Genomic DNA, 23,221 nt, shown 5'->3' on the forward strand with positions numbered 1-23,221 from the left:
CAATGGAATACCCAGATTAACATTGCTGTAGTTCCAGGAACTCATAATTCTGGGAAGGATATGATGAAGTATTGTGGAAAAAGGTTACCAGCCATTCAGGCTGTACAAGAACATACAGCAAATACCAAACCTTTAGAGGTACCAACAGCCCTACCTTTAAAATGGCTAACTGAGAAGCCAATATGGATCAAACAGTGGCCTCTAGCTGAAGATAAACTACAGGCATTGGAACAGCTGGTGCAAGAGCAACTAGATGCTCACCATATTGAAGAATCAACCAGCCCTTGGAATTCTCCTGTGTTTGTTGTAAAAAAGAAATCTGGTAAATGGAGAATAGTGACAGATCTAAGAGCTGTCAACAAAGTAATTCAACCTATGGGCCCACTACAATCTGGAATTCCTTTGCCTTCTCTGTTTCCAAAAGGATGGCGTCTTATAGTTATTGATTTGAAAGATTGTTTTTTCACTATACCATTACAAGAAAAGGATAGAGAAAAATTTGCCTTCACAGTGCCTACTTATAATAATTCTCAGCCTAATAGGAAATATCAATGGACTACCCTCCCACAGGGTATGATCAATAGTCCTACATTGTGCCAAAATTTTGTAAGTAAGCCATTGGAAATAATTCGTAAACAATTCCCCAAGTCCATAATTTATCATTACGTGGATGACATCTTGTTATCTGATTCAAATAAAGATACTTTAGAAAGAATGTTTGAAGAAGTAAAGAAAGTCTTGCCTAGGTGGGGATTACAAATTGCCCCTGAAAAGATTCAAAGAGGAAATTCTATTAATTACCTAGGTTACAGAATAGGGTTAGAGAAAATTAAAATGCAAAAGGCACAAATTAGGAGAGACCGGTTAAAGACTCTTAATGACTTCCAAAGATTGTTAGGAGACATTTCCAGTCTACGACCAGCTGTTGGGATAACACCTGATCTAATAGTTCATTTAAACAAAACCTTAGATGGTGATAAAGATTTGAATAGTCCAAGAAAACTGACAGCTGAAGCAGAAAAGGAACTGACAATGATTGAGGAAAAATTACACAAAGCACATGTGGATAGGGTGAACCCAAATCTTAGCTGCATCCTAGTCATATTGCCTTCCAGAATTTCTCCTACAGGGATTCTAATGCAGAGGGAAGATATTATTTTAGAGTGGATATTTATACCTAATAAACCAAGTAAAAAATTAAAAACTTATGTGGAAAAAGTCTCTGAATTAATTATAAAAGGTAAGCTGAGACTTCGTCAACTAGCAGGTATAGACCCAGCAGAAATTATAGTGCCTTTTACTACTGAAGAAATAAAAAAGTTATGGGAAGACAATGAACCGTGGCAAAGAGCTTGTGCTAATTTTTTTGGAGAAATTAATAGCAACTATCCCAAAAGTGGTAGACTTAACCTTATAAAAAGAACTTCTTGGATTCTTCCTAGAATTGTACGTGATGCTCCAATAACTGGAGCCCGTACATTCTATACTGATGCAAATAAATCAGGGAGCCGGGCGGTGGTGGCACAGGCCTTTAATCCCAGCACTCGGGAGGCAGAGGCAGGCAGATCTCTGTGAGTTCGAGGCCAGCCTGGTCTACAAGAGCTAGTTCCAGGACAGGAACCAAAAGCTACAGAGAAACCCTGTCTCGAAAAATCAAAAAAAAAAAAAATAAATCAGGGAAAGCAGGTTACAAGTCAGATGAATTGAGTAAGGTGGAACAAAGCCCTTATAATTATGTCCAGAAGGCAGAATTATATGCCATTCTTATGGTGCTAAGGGATTTTTAAAGAACCTCTTAATATAGTTACAGATTCACAATATGCAGAAAGAGTTATCTTGCATATAGAAACCGCTGAATTTATACCAGATGACACAGAGTTGACTTCATTGTTTTTCCAGGTACAAGACATAATCAGGAATAGGCTTTGTCCGATGTACATAACACACATCCGGTCCCATACAGGTCTGCCTGGTCCTCTGGCCCAAGGCAATGCTGAGATTGATCAATTATTGATTGGAAGTGTGTTGCAGGCCTCAGAATTTCATAAGAAGCATCATGTCAATAGTAAAGGCCTAAAGAAAGAATTTTCCATTACTTGGCAACAAGCTAAGGACATTATAAAGAGATGTCGTACTTGTTCTTTCTATAACCAAACACCGTTGCCTGCAGGGAGTAACCCAAAGGGCACTAAGAGAAATGAAATCTGGCAGATGGATGTGTTCCACTTTATGGAATTTGGTAAATTAAAATATGTACACCACACCATAGACACGTATTCAGGTTTTCAGTGGGCTACTGCCCTGAGCTCAGAAAAGGCTGATTCAGTAATCACACATTTATTGGAAGTTATGGCCATAATGGGTATACCTGCACAAATAAAGACAGATAATGGTCCAGCATAGGTATCTAAGAAAATGAAACGCTTTTTTGATTATTATAACATAAAACACATTACAGGTATACCAAATAATCCTACAGGTCAGGCAGTTATAGAAAGATCAAATCGTACTATAAAGGATATGCTGAACAAACAGAAAGGGACCGAAAATACCCCCAGAAATAGATTACATAATGCTTTATTAACCTTGAATTTTCTTAACGCTAATGAGAAAGGAACGACAGCAGCAGAAAGACATTGGATAATGGAAAAGTCTGTTGAACTAAATCAACCAATTTATTTCAAAGATGTGCTGACCTCTCAGTGGAGATGTGCTACGTTGGGAAAGGGGTTTTGCTCTCGTTTCCACAGGAGAAGAAAAATTGTGGATACCATCAAAATTAATAAAGTTTCGATTTGAAGAGGAGAAACCTCTTGGAAAGGAGAAATGACAACTCATCCACAGTGATGATATTCATACAGGTGCTAAGAAAAACATATAAAATGGGGCCAGGGTTCTGTTCTTATCTCCAAAGGAAAACACTCATCTTTGAAAAATTCAAGGGACCCTGGATGTTTGGATACTGACAGATGGAAAAATACCTGCCCAATAGGAAATATCAAGAAAACTGAATGAGTTGTGTAAGTAAAATATATTAAACCATATTTCTAAATTTATAAAGCTGGTTTTGAAGTTGGACTCTGGCTCAGTCCCTCTCCAATTCCAAGCCTGTTAGTAAGAGAAAAACCCAGAGTTTCTGGAGTTTCTGTCTCATATCAAGAGCCATGATATGGGACAGAAAGAAATATGAGTTTAGAAAACATCTTTGCTTTTCTTCATATCTATCATACTTTTCATTGAATATATCTATCATGCCTTTCAGTGAATATATATTATTAATGTTTAAGTTTTTCACAATGAACAATGAGTTTTTCCTGAAGTGACATTTGAAGTTTCCAGGAAGACGATGGGGCCCCATAACAACAACTCCACCTGGTTGATATGATGTCATGATACTGATAGCGCTACTACAAGACCTGCTTTGGGTACCAGCTGCACAAGACAGTTCCAACTTGGTTAGCTGAAATGGTGCACATCTTATACAACATTTTGGCCAGACCTGCACAAAATACTCAGAGACTATTGGCAATTTTAAAAGACATTGATCTTGAAATTTAACCATCATTTTACTTTCACAGGATCCCCCAGAAAGAACGTCGCCCTCATGACAGCTGGAAGTAATTCTAGAGGACGACGTCCCCTCTCCCAGTAAAGTTTGCCCTTGGGTTTAGGGACATCATTTAGGGGTTGATTATAATTAGTATACGATTGAGGGTTGGGGGAGGAATTTTATAAGCTCAGGGATCATTTTGAAAAAAAAAAAGAGGGATGATGGGATAATAGATTTGTAATTGTGAGTTACTGTTTTTAGACAAATATATTGGTATAGATTTTTGTATATTGATACAAAGTTAAATTATATTGACTATTGTATGCATGCATGTTTCTACCTCTGTTTAAAACATTTTTTATGTATTGACATATATTGTATTGATATATATATATATAGTATATATTTACCATATTGCAGTGTACATTTCTACCTCTGATTAAGATACTTATATAATGTTTGTGTATTGATATATATTTACCATAGTGCAATGTATATTTGTACATTGTTTATATTTGGAGGTCATTGTCCTCATTTGTTTCACAGTCGTTTATTGTCTTAGTCTTTAAGTTAGATAGATATTGAGAAATATAGACTAATAGTCATCTAAGTTTGTCATTTATAATTAGACTAATCAGGTTCTTTAGATATATAGAGATTATACTCAGTATAGACAGATAATCTTCAACTTCTTCAAAGAGCTGTAGAAAATGGCCTTTAATCTAACTCAGAGTTTTGTGGTAGTGAGACACAGTTGCTCCTGGCAACACCACTCTATTCCCGAGAGAATGTTGAGCACCAAAGACACTCCACCTGGAGCCTTTCTTTTTGGCAGAAGTGGCCTTGGGGCAAAGAAATGCCCATACCTCAACCACTGACAAAGATACAGAGCGCGCATCAATGGATAAAACAGGACTGTCATATCCTGCCAAGACAGGGTAAGATAGTTTTGAAAAGTTGCTTGCCTTTGAAAATGGTATGTCAGTTATGTTAGGCCTTAGCCAAAGTTGGTTGCTTCAACGCTGCTAACGTGACTTTGGGTGATTGCCCAGGTAACTAGTTGTCTCTGTGATTTGTTGCATGTTTTGGAAGTTGTTTTACTGAACTTCCTAATTACCCAGGTAACATTATTTCCCTTCTCAGATCTTTGATGGGGTTGAAGACTATATAAATGTAGTTACTTTCTCTCATGATTTGGCCAAGTTATTTATTATACAAGACCTAAGCTAGTTAGAATAGGATATTTGTACTTATTGTATATAATTTCATAGTAGGTTTAGAACTCTCTTATTTAAACAAAAGGGGGAGGTGTTGCGGGAGGTCCTCCAGTTCCTCCAGCCTATAGCTGCTGAGATACCAGCCCATTGGGGTGTGGTCTTTCTCTCTTTAAAAAAGCGGCCACTTCCCTCTCCTCTCTCTCTTCACTTCCTGCTCCGCCAGCCACTAGACTCCCTTTCTGGTTGCGCAGAGGGCTGACGGTGATCTGTAAGTTTTTTCCCCTTTAAATAAATACCACCCTATCAATCATAATTCCAAACTGGTGTGGCATTGTTTATGACTTACGCCTTCAACTGCTAAACTCTTTTTATGAGGCTACAATTACCCTGATACCCAAGCCACACAAAGACATTACTAAGAAAGAGAATTATAGACCAATCTCCCTCATGAACACTGAAGCAAAAATACTCAATAAAATACTGGCAAACTGAATCCAAGAACACATCAGAAAAATCATCCACCATGATCAAGTTGGCTTCATCCCAGAGATGCCGGGCTGGTTCAACATACGAAAATATTGGAAAGATTTTGAGCACAGACTGTGTTCAGAGCACATATCTGTATCACTGAAACACAAAGTAGTACCTTCTTTTGCTTTCAGTACGACTTATTAAAGGGATAATCTCTGGGCACGTGTGTGTATGGCTGCTTTTCACTGGCTTCCAATATAATTTTATCCACTAGCATCTAAAGAGATCATATGGGTGCTGGAGAGACGGCTCCACAGCTAAGAGCACTGGCTGCTCTTCTAGAGGACCTGAGTCTGATTCCCAGAACCCACATAACAGCTCACAACTCGTGTTTGTAACTCATGTTTCAGTGCACCCAGTGTTTTCCTCTGGCCTCCCTGGGCAGCAGGCACACACGTGGTGCACAAGGTGTACATGTAGGTAGAATATTCATCCACACAAAATACATAAATGAAGTTTAAAGAAAAGAGGCTTTCAATTGAGGATTTCACATCCTTATTATCTTCATTTTTCCTTCTTTTCTGGCCTGATGAATAGATAAGGACGATGATAATGATGCAGAATATATATGATATTGAGGATTTAAAACAATTTGAAGACATAAAGTTTAAATTATGAGACAGCTTGCCTGCAGCAGACATTCTTGGACCACCAGCCCCCAAATCATGGCATGGAGCCTGTTATTAATTATGAGTGCTGGGCCGTAGCTTAGGCTTCTTTCTAGCTAGCTGTTTTTAAACTTAAATTAACCCATTTCTATTAATCTGTGTGCTGCCCTGAAGTTCCTTTACCTCATCTACATGCCGTCTGTCCTGCTTTTCTATTTCCTCCGTGTCTGTCTGTCTGCCCAGGCTGGCTGGCTTCCCTTTTCTCTCTGCTCTCCAGTCCCAGCTATCCCTCTCCCGCCTAGCTGTTGGCCATTCAGTTTTTTATTAGGCCAATGAGGTGCCTTAGGCAGGCAAGGTAAAATAGTAATACATCTCTTCTTAGTTAAACAATTATTCTCGCTCGTGCTCCGTCTCCTTCTGCTCCTGATTTGGACCTTGAGATTTCTGTCCCGTGCTCCTCTGTCTCTGTCTCCTTTCATCGCCTGATGAAGGTTAATATTCATGAGGATGCCTATGTGTTTGTCTTTGGATTCACCTTCTTACTTAGCTTCTCTAGGAACATGCATTATAAGCCCAATGTCCTTTATTTATGGCTAGAAACCAAATATGAGTGAGTATATCCCATGTTCCTCTTTTTGGGTCTGGCTTACCTCACTCAGGATAGTGTTTTCTATTTCCATCCATTTGTATGCAAAATTCAAGAAGTCCTTGTTTTTTACTGCTGAGTAATACTCTAATATGTATATATTCCATACTTTCTTCATCCATTCTTCCGTTGAAGGGCATCTAGGTTGTTTCCAGGTTCTGGCTATTACGGGGTGCACCCACACACTGAGACAATGGGGATGTTCTATCGGGAACTCACCAAGGCCAGCTGGCCTGGGTCTGAAAAAGCATGGGATAAATCCGGACTAGCTGAACATAGAGGACAATGAGGAATACTGAGAACTCAAGAACAATGGCAGTGGGTTTTTGATCCTACTGCACGTACTGGCTTTGGGGGAGCCTAGGCAGTTTGGATGCTCACCTTAGGAGACCTGGATAGAGGTGGGCGGTCCTTGGGCTTCCCACAGGTCAGGGAACCCTGATTGCTCTTCGAGCAGATGAGGGAGGGTGACTTGATCGGGGGAGGGGGAGGGAAATGGGAGGCGGTTGCGGGGAGGAGGCAGAAATCCTTAATAAATAAATAAATTTAAAAAAAAAAACAATTATTCTCTCCCACACTTGTCATTTTTTGGAAGTGCCTGATTTTTAAAAAGAATTTTGCATGCTGAACTTTTTTTTCTTTTAAAATTCACTTCTTTTCTTTGGCACCATAAAGTTTAAGTATACGTAAAATAAAGGAATGTGTCCTCTGGCCGGCCAATGGCCTCTGCGTGACTTTATACAGTGTCCGCTCCAGAACTTCAGACATCTTCGCAGTTTGTATGAACGCTTTCAGAATTGTTTCACTTGATTCAAATTTAAACCCAAAGAAATGTTTCTTGAGCTTTCTGGCCAGCACTGCAATGTGCGTGGCAGACAATTTTACCGTCTGTACTACTACGTGTACTATGGTACTACTCCTGTAGAGCTGCGCATGTGCTTCAGGACCATTCGCCCAGGCAAGGGCCTGGAGATTAAAACACACAAAGACACACAGACAGAGACACGAGTCATCCTTGAAACAGGAATGCCCCCTTTATTGTGTCCAGGGGCAGCTTATATATCTATCGATTCTTAACTGATAGCCACGCCCCAGCCATATCCTCCAGAAACCACTCCCCTGTCATTAGGAACTCTGAGGGTCTTGTGCTCAGAGCAGCTGCAAGCATTACAAGTTGTTTACCAGAAATTCAGGATCTGGGGCAGGGTGTGTGTGTGTGTGTGTGTGTGTGTTTCACGGCTCCCAACAGAAAACAACAGCAACAACGAAATTCCAAACAGCAGTCAGAAACCGGAAGAAACCCAGGCTCTCTCCGACGTTTAATAAGCGCCAGGCACTCTTGGAGACAATAGTGACGAAACATCTTATTACCTCCTGATTATAATCTGACCTTGGCCCTCTGCGGTCACTATGGCAGCTAGGGTAAAGGCTTGTATAGTGTGGCCTTCCGTCCAGAGGGAAGTGGAAAACTCTATAAATAGATTGCAAACATCTAAACTCTAAACAACGTTCTCATGAAAAACAAGGTCTTAAGAGAACTCGGCACATGAGCTCATGAAAAAACAAGGTCTTAAGAGAACTCAGCACTTGAGCTCACTTAGCGCAGGGGTCTGTGTTTAGTGCAGTGCTGCCAGCGAGGATGCTCAGTACCTCAGTAGGTGCCAGAGACGAGAAAGAGCTTAACAACCATCATTTTGCTGAAAACTTCCTTTGGATAAAGCCTTGCCTGGCAGTCGTTTTTCATTCTTAAACTATTCACACAGTGACACTTTACTAGGGAAAAGATACCACCAGGAGTACTTATTAGCTTAACAAGATCCTGCCCCGGAGCTTGGGAAGATTAGCGGGCTCCTGAGTGGTTCAACTCCAGAGCCAGCTGCGGTTCTTCTCCTGCAGGGCCTGGAGGCTGAGGCCACTAGAGGGTGCTATTGCTTTTTTCTTCCAAGGACTGGCAAGGTCAAGCCCGGCCTATCAGTTTCAACGCAAATAAGGAAAAAGAGGCTTTAACCCTTCCCAAGTTCGTTTGTTTTTCTCAACCACTCCAGAGGCAGCTGATCTGAATTGCTCCAGTTTTGTTCCCAATTCAGTAAAAATGGTTAAAAACTTAAATAGGTATGCCAAATCAACAAGTAGAACTCTTTTGTCTCTGTTCTCTGTCTCTCTCTCTCTCTCGTCCATGTAGGTCCACGTGGTGGAACAAAACTGTGTCCTGATATCATGAATAGCCTAAAAGTTTCCCAGGAGTAGCGGATCTCGTCAGATCCCAGGGAACTGAGTAGAGATGGGAAAGGGGGCTGGGTCATAGAGAGAGATGAGGAGGGGCATGTGCCCTTGCTGACCCCTCCCTAGTCAGGCAGAAACCTGCTTTCCCCTTTCAGGGATTCGTTTTTGGTTTAGATGCTGTTTACCAAAAATGCTGGCTCGCTAATCTTGTTAGAAACAGGAATGTGAGGATGCTGAATGAGCTTGGGAAGTTCTGGGTTAACCAAGTTCAGCGATAGTATCACTTTCTTCACGTCTTTCAGGACACATACTTTACACCACACCGCGGATACGAACCTGGGTGTTTGCTGGGAATATGGCGTAGTAGTGATTATCAGTCAAGGGATGTGATGGGCGTCTTGCCCCAGGGGACATTTGGCACCAGGAGACACTTTCGACGCTCATGGCCAGGGCAGGACGCTGACTTTCCCTAAATGCCAAAGCTGCTGCTGAACATTCCCATTCCAGAGAAGGAGGCACCACATCACCAGGTCCCCACAGTTAGGGTCTTGGGAGCACCCCAACTCTATTTTATACTCTTATAGTCTTATTTACCCATAAATTAAAGTTCCTTTTTTTCCCCTGGAGGTATCCTGCAGTACTAGAATTTTGTGGCAAAAAAAAAAAATTGGCAAATGCTACCCTAAGTTCACCAACAAGTGGGCTGTCACGGTTGGCTTGGTGTTCCCTTAGCGCTCCTTTTTTTTTTTTTTTTTTTTTCGAGACAGGGTTTCTCTGTGGTTTTGGAGCCTGTCCTAGAACTAGCTCTGTAGACCAGGCTGGTCTCGAACTCACAGAGATCCGCCTGCCTCTGCCTCCCGAGTGCTGGGATTAAAGGCGTGCGCCACCATCGCCCGGCCCTTAGCGCTCCTTTTTTATGACCTTTGTTTCTCATTGCCCCTTGGCTTCTTCTCCTTGAAGTTCCCAGAACTGGCTTGATAGCGTTGCCTCCCTCGGGTACACACTTCTATAATCTCTCTTTCTTGCTCCTTTTCTTTTCTTTTTTATTCCTCGCTCCCCAAATGGGATGTTTCTGGTGGCGCATGTCTCGTTATGCTAAGTTGCCAGAAGATTCCACGACCCCAGCTGTGTTTTTCCACACCAGTAGCTCCACTTACATAACTGGGGTGACCTCGGTCTTCCTGAAGACAGCCTACTTGCAGGAATCTGCGGGATGCTCTCCCAGACCACAGATGGCCCGCTTTACAAATCACCTCTTCCTCTTTGAATCTCTATTTCCTTCCTCATTTAGCCTGTTAAGGTCTTCCTCTTCTCGGAGTCAGACTTGAAATCCTGTTTAACCACTAAGCCCCGAGAATCATTTTAGACTTTTTGTCTATCTCCTTAAATGAGGCTTTTTCTGTCTTTTTTTTTAAACTGAAGAATTCCAGGCTCTGCTTCCAGTCTCTTCCCTCAGTGAGCCTGCCCATCACCCCCATTTGACTCCTCTTGACCCAGAGTGTTCGCTCTTCCTCAAAACCTTACCATGCAAGAGTTTCCATTGATCTTTGCAAAAGTCCACACAGCTTATGCTGGCAGTCACACTGCCAACAGTGCAGACCTCATCTGTTTAAAGCTCTTATCCTAATGGTTTCCCTGTTGGAATTCCAAACAGATAAGCACTCATGTGACATTGTTACAGTAGCATTAAAGATCCATCAAGGGAAAATCATTTCCTTCTGGTCAAGAGAATAGAATCTGTGGTCGGGGTGGACACCTAACATTACATAACATTACAGGTGGACTGATCAATCACTTGGCTTAGGAAGGCGATTCACCTAACACCAGGCTAAAGAGATGGGAGGAATATTTATCCCTTCAGTGAAATAATGTACTTTTCCTTTTCAGAATTCCACCCTCCGTGCAACGGCTAAAGTGCTGCCACGTGGTTTTATTAGGTCTGTCTGCCCTTCTGCATCCTAACTCAGATATTGCCAGAGCCCAAGCATAATTCCTTATCCCTCCAGGACCAGGACAAAGGGAGCAGTGAGCTGCACATCACTGGTGAGATTGTGGAGACACATTTTATAAGCCTGCTTCTTTAAATAGGTGAATCAGGGCTGGAGAGACGGCTCAGGAGTTAAGAGCACTTGTGCTCTCAAAGGGGATGGAGTTCAGTTCCCAGCACCCACATGGTGACTCACAACCACCCGTAACTCCAGTTCAAGGAACCCAATGCCCTCTTCTGACCTTTGAGGGCACCGGGCATGCACATGGTACCCATACATACATGCATGCAAACACTCATCTATGTAAAATAAAATAACTCTTAAAGAGAGAAAAAGAAAACTGAAAGCTGGCCATCAAGACAGCTGGCTGTGTGAAGGTGCATGCTACTAAGCCTGAAACTGTGAGTTCAAGTCTCAGATCCCACAAGTTGGAAGACGAGAACAGACTCCACATGCAAGCTGTAGCCCCCGAATACTTTCTGTGATTAATCTGTGGAAGTTAAAGACAGAAGGATGAATGTGGTGCCATTATGCTCTATTTTGTTTCCAGAAAATTCCATTCTAGAACATTCCATTTATGTTTTACAGACAGAACCTCATCCAGATCTATTATGGTTTAAATTCATCCAATATTCCTGTGTTGAAAATTTAGTAGTATCCACTACATCCATTAGTAGTATCTGGAGGTAGGACCTCCAGAGATTAGATGAGGTCATCATGAGAATGGGCTCCTAGTTTTAGCATTAGTGGTTTTATATGACTGGACTAGAGTTGTGTTACCACACTTACGGTGTCTCACCATGTCATGTCCTCTTTTGTGCATGATGTATAAAGACCAGCTCTTACCAGATGTTACACAGATGCCAGCCAGCACCATGATCTTGGACTCCCTGGTTTCCCGAAGTATGAGCCAAACATACTTCTATATTTTAAAGGTCCGAGTCTCAAGTTTCTTATTATGAAAACAGAAAATGAGCAAAGAACTCTTCTCTCACAGAGCAATCTCCAAGTCTGCTTTATAGCATCCTTATAGGGAGTCACCAGATAGTTGTGGGAAGCTGTTAAAAAGAAAAAAATCTTCTAAGGACCAACTTAAGAATTTTTTCTAAATAGGATATAAAAGATCTCATCAAAAGTAATATTTTGTATTGCCAAGAGGGCAGGGAGGTGATGTGTTGGTGGCCAGGGCCTCTTGGAGTTGCTGAAGAAAGGGAAATGTTTTCTGTTTGCTCTGGTACTATGATCTCATGTTGCCAGCCTCAGTTAGCTGGAATACCCATGGAATATGTGCTTCTGCTTAACTGAAGCTTAGCCAAGACTAGTAACCATTTGGGACTTCTTCCTTACCAAGTACTGCATGTGCAGGGAAGCTAGTGCTTCTGACTCTGGGGCACTCACATGCCTTACTTCTTATGAACAACTGTAAAGGGATGTGGTTGATGGAAGCTACAAGAAATGGAACCACTCACTGACATTGGGACATCACCTGGAATCTTTAAAATAAATTTATGCCTTTTGTTTAAAGAGAGAGAGAGAAAGAGAGAGAGAGAGAGAGAGAGAGAGAGAGAGAGAGAGAGAGAAAGAAAGAGAAAGAGAGAGAGATATGAAAACATGCACTCTGTTTAGGAGATTAAGATAGCAAGGAGATTCAGCCCTTGCTTCACAGAGTTTCCTTTGATTGGAAATCACTTCGATGCTGAGCTGAGCACATTTACTGTCTTTCCCGATTAGCAGATACATTTCCCAGAAAGATATCTCTAACTTCCAAACGGTCCCAGCTGGCTGCAGGAAGGGTCTGTGTAACTGACAAAATGTATCTGGTTTCAAGGCACAGATCAAGTACAGAGGCAGGCGTTCCACGTCCCTGGAGAATCCAGCTGGGGTGGGAGCCGAGTCTTGGTAGCTGGCTCTATAAATGAGTGGAGAAAGAATCCAGAGGAGGAGAGACTGTGGGGGAGACAAAAGCCTGTCTGTCTTTACAGATGAAATTGTCTTGTTCTTGTCTACCCTGAATGTTTCCCAAGCATGAAGGTAAGATGATAATTTATGACTTATCTACTTAAAGGCATCTCAAAGAGAAGGTCATACTTAACTGAACGAAATCAGATAAAGAGAAGAATGTGGAAAACACAGAGTGAGAAGGTGTGGGGGGGTGACTTTTAACAAATGTCCTTATCTAAACAGGTTTTTAATAGTTCAGCCAAATTGAATCAGGTTTTCAGACTGAGAAAGCTGGGAAAAAGGGAACTGAAGGCAATGTTTATGAAGAAAACAATTCCTGAGAAATGTTTATGAAGAAAATTCCTGAGAAATGTTCATGAGGAAAACAGTTCCCAAGAAAGCAATAAAGGAATACAGTACGTCCATTGTTACTTCTAAGGCAAACTTCTCTCCAGCTTGATTGCTTGTTTATTTTAATTTTGGGCCATGTAGTGGGTTTTGATTGGATGATGTAAGAGCTTTATAGAAAACTGAATCTGTAGCTTTGGGAAGTTAGAATTCAGAATCTTGGATGAGAAAAAGACTGTGAGGGCAGACAATATAAGTTCATGGAGTGAACTGATGAGTTTACCATACACACGTGTTGGACCAACATACAACAATCCAATATCTCTAAAAAGTTAATACACACAAAAGCCCAAAGACAGAAATCATTATTATAGAATGAAACTGTAGGATGGAAAAACAAGTTGGTTTTTATTTATATATCAATTGCTATGATAATTTGTGTGTTCACATGTATGTATGCAGGCCACAGGATAAATTTGTGTGTTCACATGTATGTGTGTAGGCCACAGGGTAAATTCGTGTGTTCACATGTGTGTGTGAAGGCCACAGGTGCCTTCCTCAACTGCTCATTTTTTTTTTTGGTTTTTTTGAGACAGGGTTTCTCTGTGGTTTTGGAGCCTGTCCTGGAACTAGCTCTTGTAGACCAGGCTGGTCTCGAACTCCCAGAGATCCGCCTGCCTCTGCCTCCCAAGTGCTGGGATTAAAGGCGTGCGCTACCACTGCCCGGCCAACTGCTCATTTTTTTTCTCTCTTTTCTTCCTTCTTTTCTTTTAAGAGATAAGGTTTCTCATTAAAACTGGAACTCACCAGTATGTCTAGACTGACTGGTTAGCAAACCCAGGGATCCTCCTGCCTCTTCCTCCCCAGTGCTGGGATCATAGGCACCTACTTCTATGCTTGGCTTTTATGTAGATGTATGTGTGTGTGTGGTGGTGGTGGTGGAGAGAATGTCTAGAAATACCACAGCCCTAAGAATGCGAATCCAGGGGAGACAAGCAGGAAATTCAGCTTCACACAATAGCTAAGGTTGGGTCTAACTTCAAGAGTCTGACCCTGGACAGTTTATTTTAGTCATATTTACACACAGCCCAATTTGGAAAACAGTTTCCCAGTATAACACAACCATGTATGCTTAAGACATGATTACATCAAACTTCTTGTGAAGTACAAGTGACATCTCCCATAAAGATAGGTTCTATAGATCAACCAAGGAAGCAGGCTCAAGGAAAACGATGCTCATGGCTAACTCATGGCCCCAGGGGAGAATAGTCCTGTAGATGGCCATCCAGCTAGCCGAGAGGTCACCCAGCTGTTCAATACATCCATTCCCCGCCTTCTGGGTAGAAACAGGTTATACATCTCTCTTGGAAGAGACAACCCTGTGTGTCTAACATTCCTGGTCTCGCAGTACTTATCTGTGAGCACACGGATCTATATGCCTCCTATGGATGCCAGGGACCAAGGACCTAATGTCTTCTACAAATGCTGGGGATCAAACCCAGACCCTTTTGTTTGCACAGCAGGGGCATTACCAATTGAGCTGTCTTTCCAGGCAGCTGTCTTTTGCTATTGCAGATTTGGTATTTAAAATAAAACTGTTGCATTATCGCTCCGAAGGACCAATTCTGCTGCCCTGCCAGCTGTGGGGTTACCCTAGTCACTGTACTGCCGGCTTATTACTCAGAATTTGTGCTCACTAGTGAGGCTGGAGAAGGTCCAAGACATAGATCCTTGGTAACCTTTGAATTCTATGGTTAGAAGTTGAACACAAATTACAAAGTTGATACACTTGGGGCTACAATGCTACAGCATCAAGACAATTTACAAAGTTAGATTTACAGTGTGGTCTGGTATTTATTTTACTGAGCTTTGTGGGTTCATTTAACAATTTAGAATACTTGTTAGTTCAAAAAGGAACATGATATCCTTGCTAAAGTCACCTAGCTAACCTGTTTTCCCCAATATTTGAATTAACTGTCAATCAACTTCCTTCCTTATTTTATGATGAGACATCTTAATAATTGTTTTATGTTTAAAACGTGTGTCGTAGTCATTAATTTATGACATTTTAATGTTGTGATAATAAATAGTTTTTTTTCCTTTTAGTTGGCTGATAGGATGTCAACAAATGAAGCAGGTTTCACTCCAAGATGCATGCAGAATTTCTGCTCGTATTTCAAAGTACATGTTTACGCTCTTAGTGTAAACCTGAATGGCATGCTTTTGTGATATGTTTCCAGCAAGGGAGACATGGGAAAGCCCTGAGCTATCAAATAGCATAAGTGATCTCTATGTCTGGCATTTTAAGGAGGGATGATCTTAGACCTCCTTCTCCATCCATGCTCCAGAATTCCCCTTAGTTCTCTCATTAGCACTTGAATAGGTGGTAACTTGGGGCTGAGCTATTGAAGAAGGGTTCATAGCCAAGGAGCTTCCCCCTAAGCTAGCTACAGGCCAGTTATGCAGTCTGCCCTCTTGGTCTGAGCTCAGCCCAGAGTGAAACCAGGGGTTGGTCCATGCTGGGCACAGCGATGTTTCAGATCAGCACGTAGTCAGCTGGAAAGTGTTAGTGGAACCAGGCAAGATAGTGTCCATTTGGGGATGAAAAACCAGAGAAAAGAACTGATGGGGCTGGAGGTCTCGCTGAGCGACAGACACAGTTCATTCCCATTTTTCAGCACTGCAAATTCTGAACTGATCGTTTATAGTCAGCTTGTGCTCAGGGCTGTTCTATTTTCATGTGCTTTATTCTCCTTCTAAAGGGCAGGAAGACAAATTGCTCTTATTTTAGGGACTGTCTCAGTTTTTATTTCAAAGTACTCTGACAAAGGCGACTCGAGGAAGGGTTTATTTTAGCTTCCAGGGCAAGGCACAGCCCTTTGTGGGGGGAAATAAGGCTGCTCCAGCTGAAAACGTGACATCTGTGGTCAGAAGAAATCAGTGAATAAATGCTTATGCTTAGTCCCCTTCTTCGTTTATACAATCCAGAATCCCCTGTGAATGGTCCTCCCAACATCGTCTTTAGCTGTTCTCAGACTATTCCACTGGCCTTTCTAGATATTCATGTCTTGTTTGCCTCTGTGGCTTTTACATCTACAAATCTGCTTTGTAGATGTAAACGCAGATTTGGGTTTTTGATCCTACTGCACGTACTGGCTTTGTGGGAGCCTAGGCAGTTTGGATGCTCGCCTTACTAGACCTGGATGGAGGTGGGTGGTCCTTGGACTTCCCACAGGTCAGGGAACCCTGATTGCTCTTCGGGCTGATGAGGGAGGGGGACTTGATTGGAGGAGGGGGAGGGAAATGGGAGGTGGTGGCGGGGAGGAGGCAGAAATCTTTAATAAATAAATAAATTAAAAAAAAGAAAAAAAATCTGCTTTGTAGCATCTCTCTCTGTCTCTCTCTGTCTGTCTGTCTGTCTGTCTGTCTGTCTCTCTCTCTCTCTCACACACACACACAAAACACACATACATACATACACACGCACAACAATGTAGTAAGAAGGTACTAGTTAGTTCCTGGCCACTTAGCACTGAAATAACCACACAGAAACTATATTATTTAAATCATTGCTTGGCCCATTAGCTCCAGCTTCTTATTGGCTAACTCTTACATATTAATTTAACCCATTTCTATTAATCTGTGTATCGCCACATGGCTGTGGCTTACGGGGTAAAGTTCTGGAGTCCATCTCTGGCAGCTACATGGCTTCTCTCTGACTCTGCCTTCCTTCTCCCAGCCTTCAGTTTAGTTTTCGCCACCTACCTAAGTTCTGTCCTATCAACAGGCCAAGGCAGTTTCTTTATTTATCAATGGTAACCGCAGCATACAGAGGGAAATCTCACATCACCAAAACCTTTTGGATCCATTTTGTGTTCCTCTTGCGTATATGTATTTAGTGCTGACCACTTGGGATTAGATAACTCATAGCTCCATTCTTGTAGGAAACAGCTTCTCCATCTCTCTGTAACCATCCATTTTCCATTGCTCTTCACCTAGAGTTAGGGCCTTGTGAGATTCCCTCAGCCTTGCTAGCATGTTGATCTTGTTCAGGCAATGACAGCCTTGAGATGTCACAGGTGCAACCCCCGTCATGTCTAGAGTACACTGTCCTATAGCAGGTACCGTAAACCTGCTGGGGTTAGGTACCCCACAGCCTCTTTTTACTCCTGTGACGTCAGTATTTTTAGACAACATCTATAAATGAGTTTTATCCTATGGTATTTCTCCTTTTGTTTTTGGCTTATCTTATTTAACATAATACCATCTAAGTCCATATGTGTTGTTGCAAACAGGAGGTCTTTTTTTCTTTTAAGGCTCAATGGTATTCCATTGTGTGTGTTTTCTTTCCCCACCCTGGTCCCTCCCACCCAGTTTACTGAAGGTCAAGTACGGTACCATACAAATTAGGTAAGCACCAGAAAACTACATTCCTCATTGCCTCTTACGACCTTTTTCTTAATTTTTTCATCCAGTGGTGGACACTGTTGGATTTCTTGTTTTAGCGATTGTGACTAATAGTGCAATAAATAAAGGAATGCAGATATCTTTTTTTGGCATACTGATTTCATTTCATTGGGATGGGGAAGGTAAAATCATATGGCAGCTCTATTTTTAAGTTTTTTTTTAAAAAGAACCTTCAAGCTTCTATTTAAAACACTACCCCATAAAAAAAGTCATTTATCTTTTATATGGTTCCTCCACTCATATTCTCTCAACCCACAAAGCCATATGCAAGTAGATGTATTCATTTTTTAATGCATTAAGGAAATGAAAACTAAAGCAATATTTCATTGTTTTCTACCCTAGGTAACAAGCTTATTCATTTTGGCAGGATTCATGGCAGAGTTTCAAATCTTCTCAAGGTGAGAATGCTTTGTATTTTGTATGGAAATTTTAAAATTGTAAGAAATAATAAATTCTTAGCCGGGCGGTGGTGGCACACACCTTTAATCCCAGCACTTGGGAGGCAGATCCCTATGAGTTTGAGGCCAACCTGGTCTACAAGAGCTAGTTCCAGCACACCAAAGCTATACAGAGAAACCCTGTCTTCAAACCCCCCCAACCCAAAAATAAATAAATAAATAACATAAAGGAATAATAAATTGTTTAGGATGGCTTAACTTTCATATAGTCTGTGATTTTAGAAAATACAATAATCTATTTTATTTATTCCTTTTTTAAAATTTTTTATTGAGAAAAAGAAAAAAAAAAGATTACTGCCTCCTCCCAGCCTCCCATTTCCCTCCCCCTCCTCTCACCCTTCTCCCCCTTCCCCCACTCCTCTCCCCCTCCCTCTCCAGTCCAAAGAGCAGTCAGGGTTCCCTGCCCTGTGGAAAGTCCAAGTTCCTCCCCCCTCCATCCATGTCTAGGAAGGTGAACATCCAAACTGGCTAGGCTCCCACAAAGCCAGAACATGAAGTAGGATCAAAACCCCATGCCATTGTCCTTGGCTTCTCATCAGCCCTCATTGTTTGCCATGTTCAGAGAGTCCGGTTTTATCCCATGCTTTTTCAGTCACAGTCCAGCTGGCCTTGGTGAACTCCCAATAGATCAGCCCCACTGTCTCAGTGGATGGGTGCACCCCTCGTGGTCCTGACTTCCTTGCTCACGTTCTCCCTCCTGTTCCTCATTGGGACCTTGGGAGCTCAGTCCGGTGCTCCAGTGTGAGTCTCTGTTTCTATCTCCATCCATCACCAGATGAAGGTTCTATGATGATATGCAAGATATTCGTCAGTATTGCTATAGGATAGGGTCATTTCAGGTTCCCTATCCTCAGCTGCCCAAGGAACTAACTGGGGACATCACCTTGGGCTCCTGGGAGCCATTCTAGGTTCAAGTCTCTTGCCAACCCTAAGTTGGCTCCCTTAACTAAGATTTGTGCTTCCCTGTTCCCCTATCCAACCTTCCTTTATCCCAATCATCCTGTTTCCTCAAGTTCCCCCCATTCTCCCCTTCTCACTTTTCTCTCCCCATCTCCCCTTATCCCCATCCCACCCCACCCCCAAGATCCCAATTTTTCCCCCGGCAATTTTATCTACTTCCCATACCCAGGAGGATAACTATATGTTTTTCTTTGGGTTCACCTTCTTGTTTAGCTACTTTAGGATCACCGATTATAGACTCCGTGACCTTTATTTATGGCTAGAACCCAATTATGAGTGAGTACATCCCATGTTCATCTTTTTGGGTCTGGGTTACCTCACTCAGGATAGTGTTTTCTATTTCTATCCATTTGCATGCAAAATTAGAGAAGTCATTGTTTTTTACTGCTGAGTAGTACTCTAATATGTATATATTCCACACTTTTATCATCCATTCTTCCATTGAAGGACATCTCAGTTGTTTCCAGGTTCTGGCTATTACAAATAATACTGCTATGAACATAGTTGAACAAATGCTTTTGTCATATGATAGGGCATCTCTTGGGTATATTCCCAAGAGTGGTATTGCTGGGTCCAGGGGTAGGTTGATCCCGAATTTCCTGAGAAACCGCCAAACTGCTTTCCAGAGTGGTTGCACAAGTTGGCATTCCCACCAGCAATGGATGAGTGTACCTCTTTCTCCACAACCTCTCCAGCAAAGGCTATCATTGGTGTTTTTTATTTTAGCCATTCTGACAGGTGTAAGATGGTATCTTAAAGCTGTCTTGATTTGCATTTCTCTGATCGCTAAGGAAGTTGAGCATGACCTTAAGTGTCTTTTGGCCATTTGAACTTCTTCTGTTGAGAATTCTCTGTTCTGTTCAGTGCCCCACTTTTTAATTGGGTTAATTAGCATTTTAAAGTCTAGTTTCTTGAGTTCTCTATATATTTTGGAGATCAGACCTTTGTCAGTTGTGGGGTTGGTGAAGATCTTCTCCCAGTCAGTAAGTTGCCTTTTTGTCTTAGTGACAGTGTCCTTTGCTTTACAGAAGCTTCTCAGTTTTATTAGGTCCCATTTATTCAATGTTGCCCTTAATGTCTGTGCTGCTGGGGTTATACATAGGAAGCGATCACCTGTGCCCATCTGTTGTAGGGTATTTCCCACTTTCTCTTCTACCAGGTTCAGTGTGTTCGGACTGATATTGAGGTCTTTGATCCATTTGGACTTGAGTTTTGTGCATGGTAATAGATATGGTCTATTTTCATTCTTCTACAGGTTGACATCCAGTTGTGCCAGCACCATTTGTTGAAGATGCTTTCTTTCTTCCATTGTATACTTTTAGCTCCTTTATCGAAAATGAGGTGTTCATAGGTTTGTGGGTTAAAATCCGGGTCTTCTATACGATTCCATTGGTCGACTTCTCTGTTTTTATGCCAGTACCACACTGTTTTCATTACTATAGCTCTGTAATAGAGTTTGAAGTCAGGGATGGTAATCCCTCCAGAAGATCCTTTATTGTATAAGATTGTTTTGGCTATCCTGGGTTTTTTGTTTTTCCATATAAAGTTGATTATTGTCCTCTCAAGATCTGTGAAGAATTTTGATGGGACCTTGATGGGGATTGCATTGAATCTATAAATTGCCTTTGGTGGAATTGCCATTTTTACTATGTTGATCCTCCCAACCCAAGAGCAAGGGAGGTCCTTCCATTTTCTGGTATCCTCTTCAATTTCTTTCTTCAATGCCTTAAAGTTCTTGTCAAATAGATCTTTCACATTCTTGGTTAGAGTTACCCCAAGATATTTTATGCTGTTTGTGGCTATCGTGAATGGAGAAGCTTCTCTGATTTCCCTCTCTGCTTCCATATCCTTTGTGTATAAGAGGGCGACTGATTTTTTGGAGTTGATCTTGTATCCTGCCACATTACTAAAGCTGTTTATCAGCTGTAAAAATTCTTTGGTGGAGTTTTGGGGGTCGCTTATGTACACTATCATATCATCTGCAAATAACGAGAGCTTAACTTCTTCCTTTCCAATTCGAATCCCCTTGATCCCCTTATGCTGTCTTATTGCTATTGCTAGACCTTCAAGCACTTGAAGAGGTATGGAGAGAGTGGACAGCCTTGTCGTGTTCCTGAGTTAAGCGGGATGGCTTTGAGTTTCTCTCCATTTAATTTGATGTTAGCTGTTGGCTTGCTGTAAATAGCTTTTATTATATTTAGGTAGGACCCTTGTATCCCTAATCTCTCCAAGACTTTTATTATAAAGGGATGTTGAATTTTGTCAAATGCTTTTTCAGCATCTAATGAAATGATCATATGGTTTTTTTTCTTTCAGTTTATTTATATGATGGATAACATTGGTAGATTTTCGTATATTGAACCAGCCCTGCATCTCTGGGATGAAGCCTACTTGATCATAATGGATAATTTTTCTAATGTGTTCTTGGATTCAGTTTGCCAGTATTTTGTTGAGGACTTTTGCATCGATGTTCATGAGTGAGATTGGCCTGTAATTCTCTTTTTTGCTTGAGTCTTTGTGTGGTTTTGGTAGCAGAGTGACTGTAGCTTCATAAAAGGAATTTGGCAATGACTCTTCTGTTTCTATATTGTGAAATACATTAAGGAGTATAGGTATTAGGTCTTCTTGGAAGTTCTGGTAGAATTCTGCATTGAAACCATCTGGTCCTGGGCTTTTTTTGGTAGGGAGATTTTTGATAACAGCTTCTAATTCTTCGCAACTAACAGGTCTATTTAGATTGTTCACCTGATCCTGGTTTAACTTTGGTATATGATATTTATCTAAAAAAGTGTCCATTTCTTTTACATTTTCCAGTTTTGTGGCATACAGGCTTTTGTAGTAAGATCTAATGATTCTCTGAATTTCCTCTGTGTCTGTGGTTATGTCCCCCTTTTCATTTCTAATCTTATTAATTTGCATATTCTCTCTCTGCCGTTTGATTAGTTTGGATAGGGGTTTATCAATCTTGTTGATTTTCTCCAGTAACCAGCTTTTTGTTTCATTGATTCTTTGGATTGTTTTCTGTGTTTCTATTTTGTTGATTTCAGCCCTCAGTTTGATTATTTCCAGTCTTCTACTCCTCCTAGGTGAGTCTGCTTCTTTTTTTTCTAGAGCTTTCAGGTGGGCTGTTAAGTCTTTAATGTGTGCTTTCTCTGTTTTCTTTAAGTGGGCACTTAGTGCTATGAACTTTCCTCTTAGGACTGATTTCATAGTGTCCCATAAGTTTGAGTATGTTGTTTCTTTATTTTCATTGAATTCCAGGAAGACTTTAATTTCTTTCTTTATTTCTTCCTTAATTCTGGTATGGTTCAGTAGTTGACTGTTCAGTTTCCATGAGTTTGTAGGCTTTCTGGGGGTAGCATTGTTGTTGAATTCTAACTATAATCCATGGTGATCTGATAAGACACAGGTGGTTACTAATATTTTTTGTAACTGTGGAAGTTTGCTTTGTTACCGAGTATGTGGTCAATTTTTGAGAAGGTTCCATGAGCTGCAGAGAAGAAGGTATATTCTTTCCTATTTGGGTGGAATATTCTATAGATGTCTGTTAAGTCCAATTAATTCATTACCTCCATTAATTCTCTAATTTCTCTGTTAGGTTTCTGTCTGATTGACCTGTCCATTGGTGAGAGAGGAGTGTTGAAGTCTCCTACTATTAGTGTGTGTGGTTTGATAGCTGCCTTGAGTTTTAGTAATGTTTCTTTTATGTACGTGGGTGCTTTTATATTAGGGGCATAGATATTCAGGAATGAGACTTCATCCTGATGAATTGTTCCTGTTATGAGTATAAAATGTCCCTCTCCATCTCTTCTGATTGATTTAAGTTTGAAGTCAACTTTGTTAGAAATTAGTATGGCCACAACTGCTTGTTTCTTAGGTCCATTTGCTTGATAAGCCTTTTCCCAGCCCTTTACTCTGAGTAGGTGCCTATCTTTGTGGTTGAGGTGTGTTTCTTGTAAACAGCAGAATGTTGGATCCTGTTTTCATATCCAATCTCTTAGCCTGTGCCTTTTTATAGGTGAGTTGAGTCCATTGAGATTAAGTGATATTAATGACCAGTGGTTGTTAACTCCGGTCACTTTTTTATTAGTAGAGTTTGTGTGTTTCCCTTCTTTGAGTTGCGCTGGTGAAGGGTCTCTAGATGTCTGAGTTATTGTGGTCATTGATGAAGTCCTTGGTTAGTGATTTTCCTTCTATTACTTTCTGTAAGGCTGGATTTGTGGCTACATATTGTTTAAATTTGTTTTTATCCTGGAAAATTTTGTTTTCTCCATTGATAGTGAA

The 23,221-nt window shown here is 41.2% G+C and overlaps 1 protein-coding gene across 1 annotated transcript in view; it reads left to right on the top strand.

Annotated features, from left to right (window-relative positions):
- The first annotated feature begins 12,564 nt into the window (after positions 1-12,564).
- The window catches only part of C7 (complement C7), a 71,980-nt gene continuing 61,323 nt past the window's right edge, over positions 12,565-23,221 (top strand). The window contains exons 1-2 of the mRNA XM_075975968.1: positions 12,565-12,794; positions 17,862-17,917. Of these exons, the coding sequence (XP_075832083.1) occupies positions 12,789-12,794; positions 17,862-17,917 (62 nt within the window). The 5' untranslated portion in view covers positions 12,565-12,788. The remainder of the gene's footprint in view (positions 12,795-17,861; positions 17,918-23,221) is intronic.

The sequence above is a fragment of the Microtus pennsylvanicus genome, chromosome 6 (assembly GCF_037038515.1).
Source record: "Microtus pennsylvanicus isolate mMicPen1 chromosome 6, mMicPen1.hap1, whole genome shotgun sequence".
In the NCBI taxonomy this organism is placed as follows: domain Eukaryota; kingdom Metazoa; phylum Chordata; class Mammalia; order Rodentia; family Cricetidae; genus Microtus; species Microtus pennsylvanicus.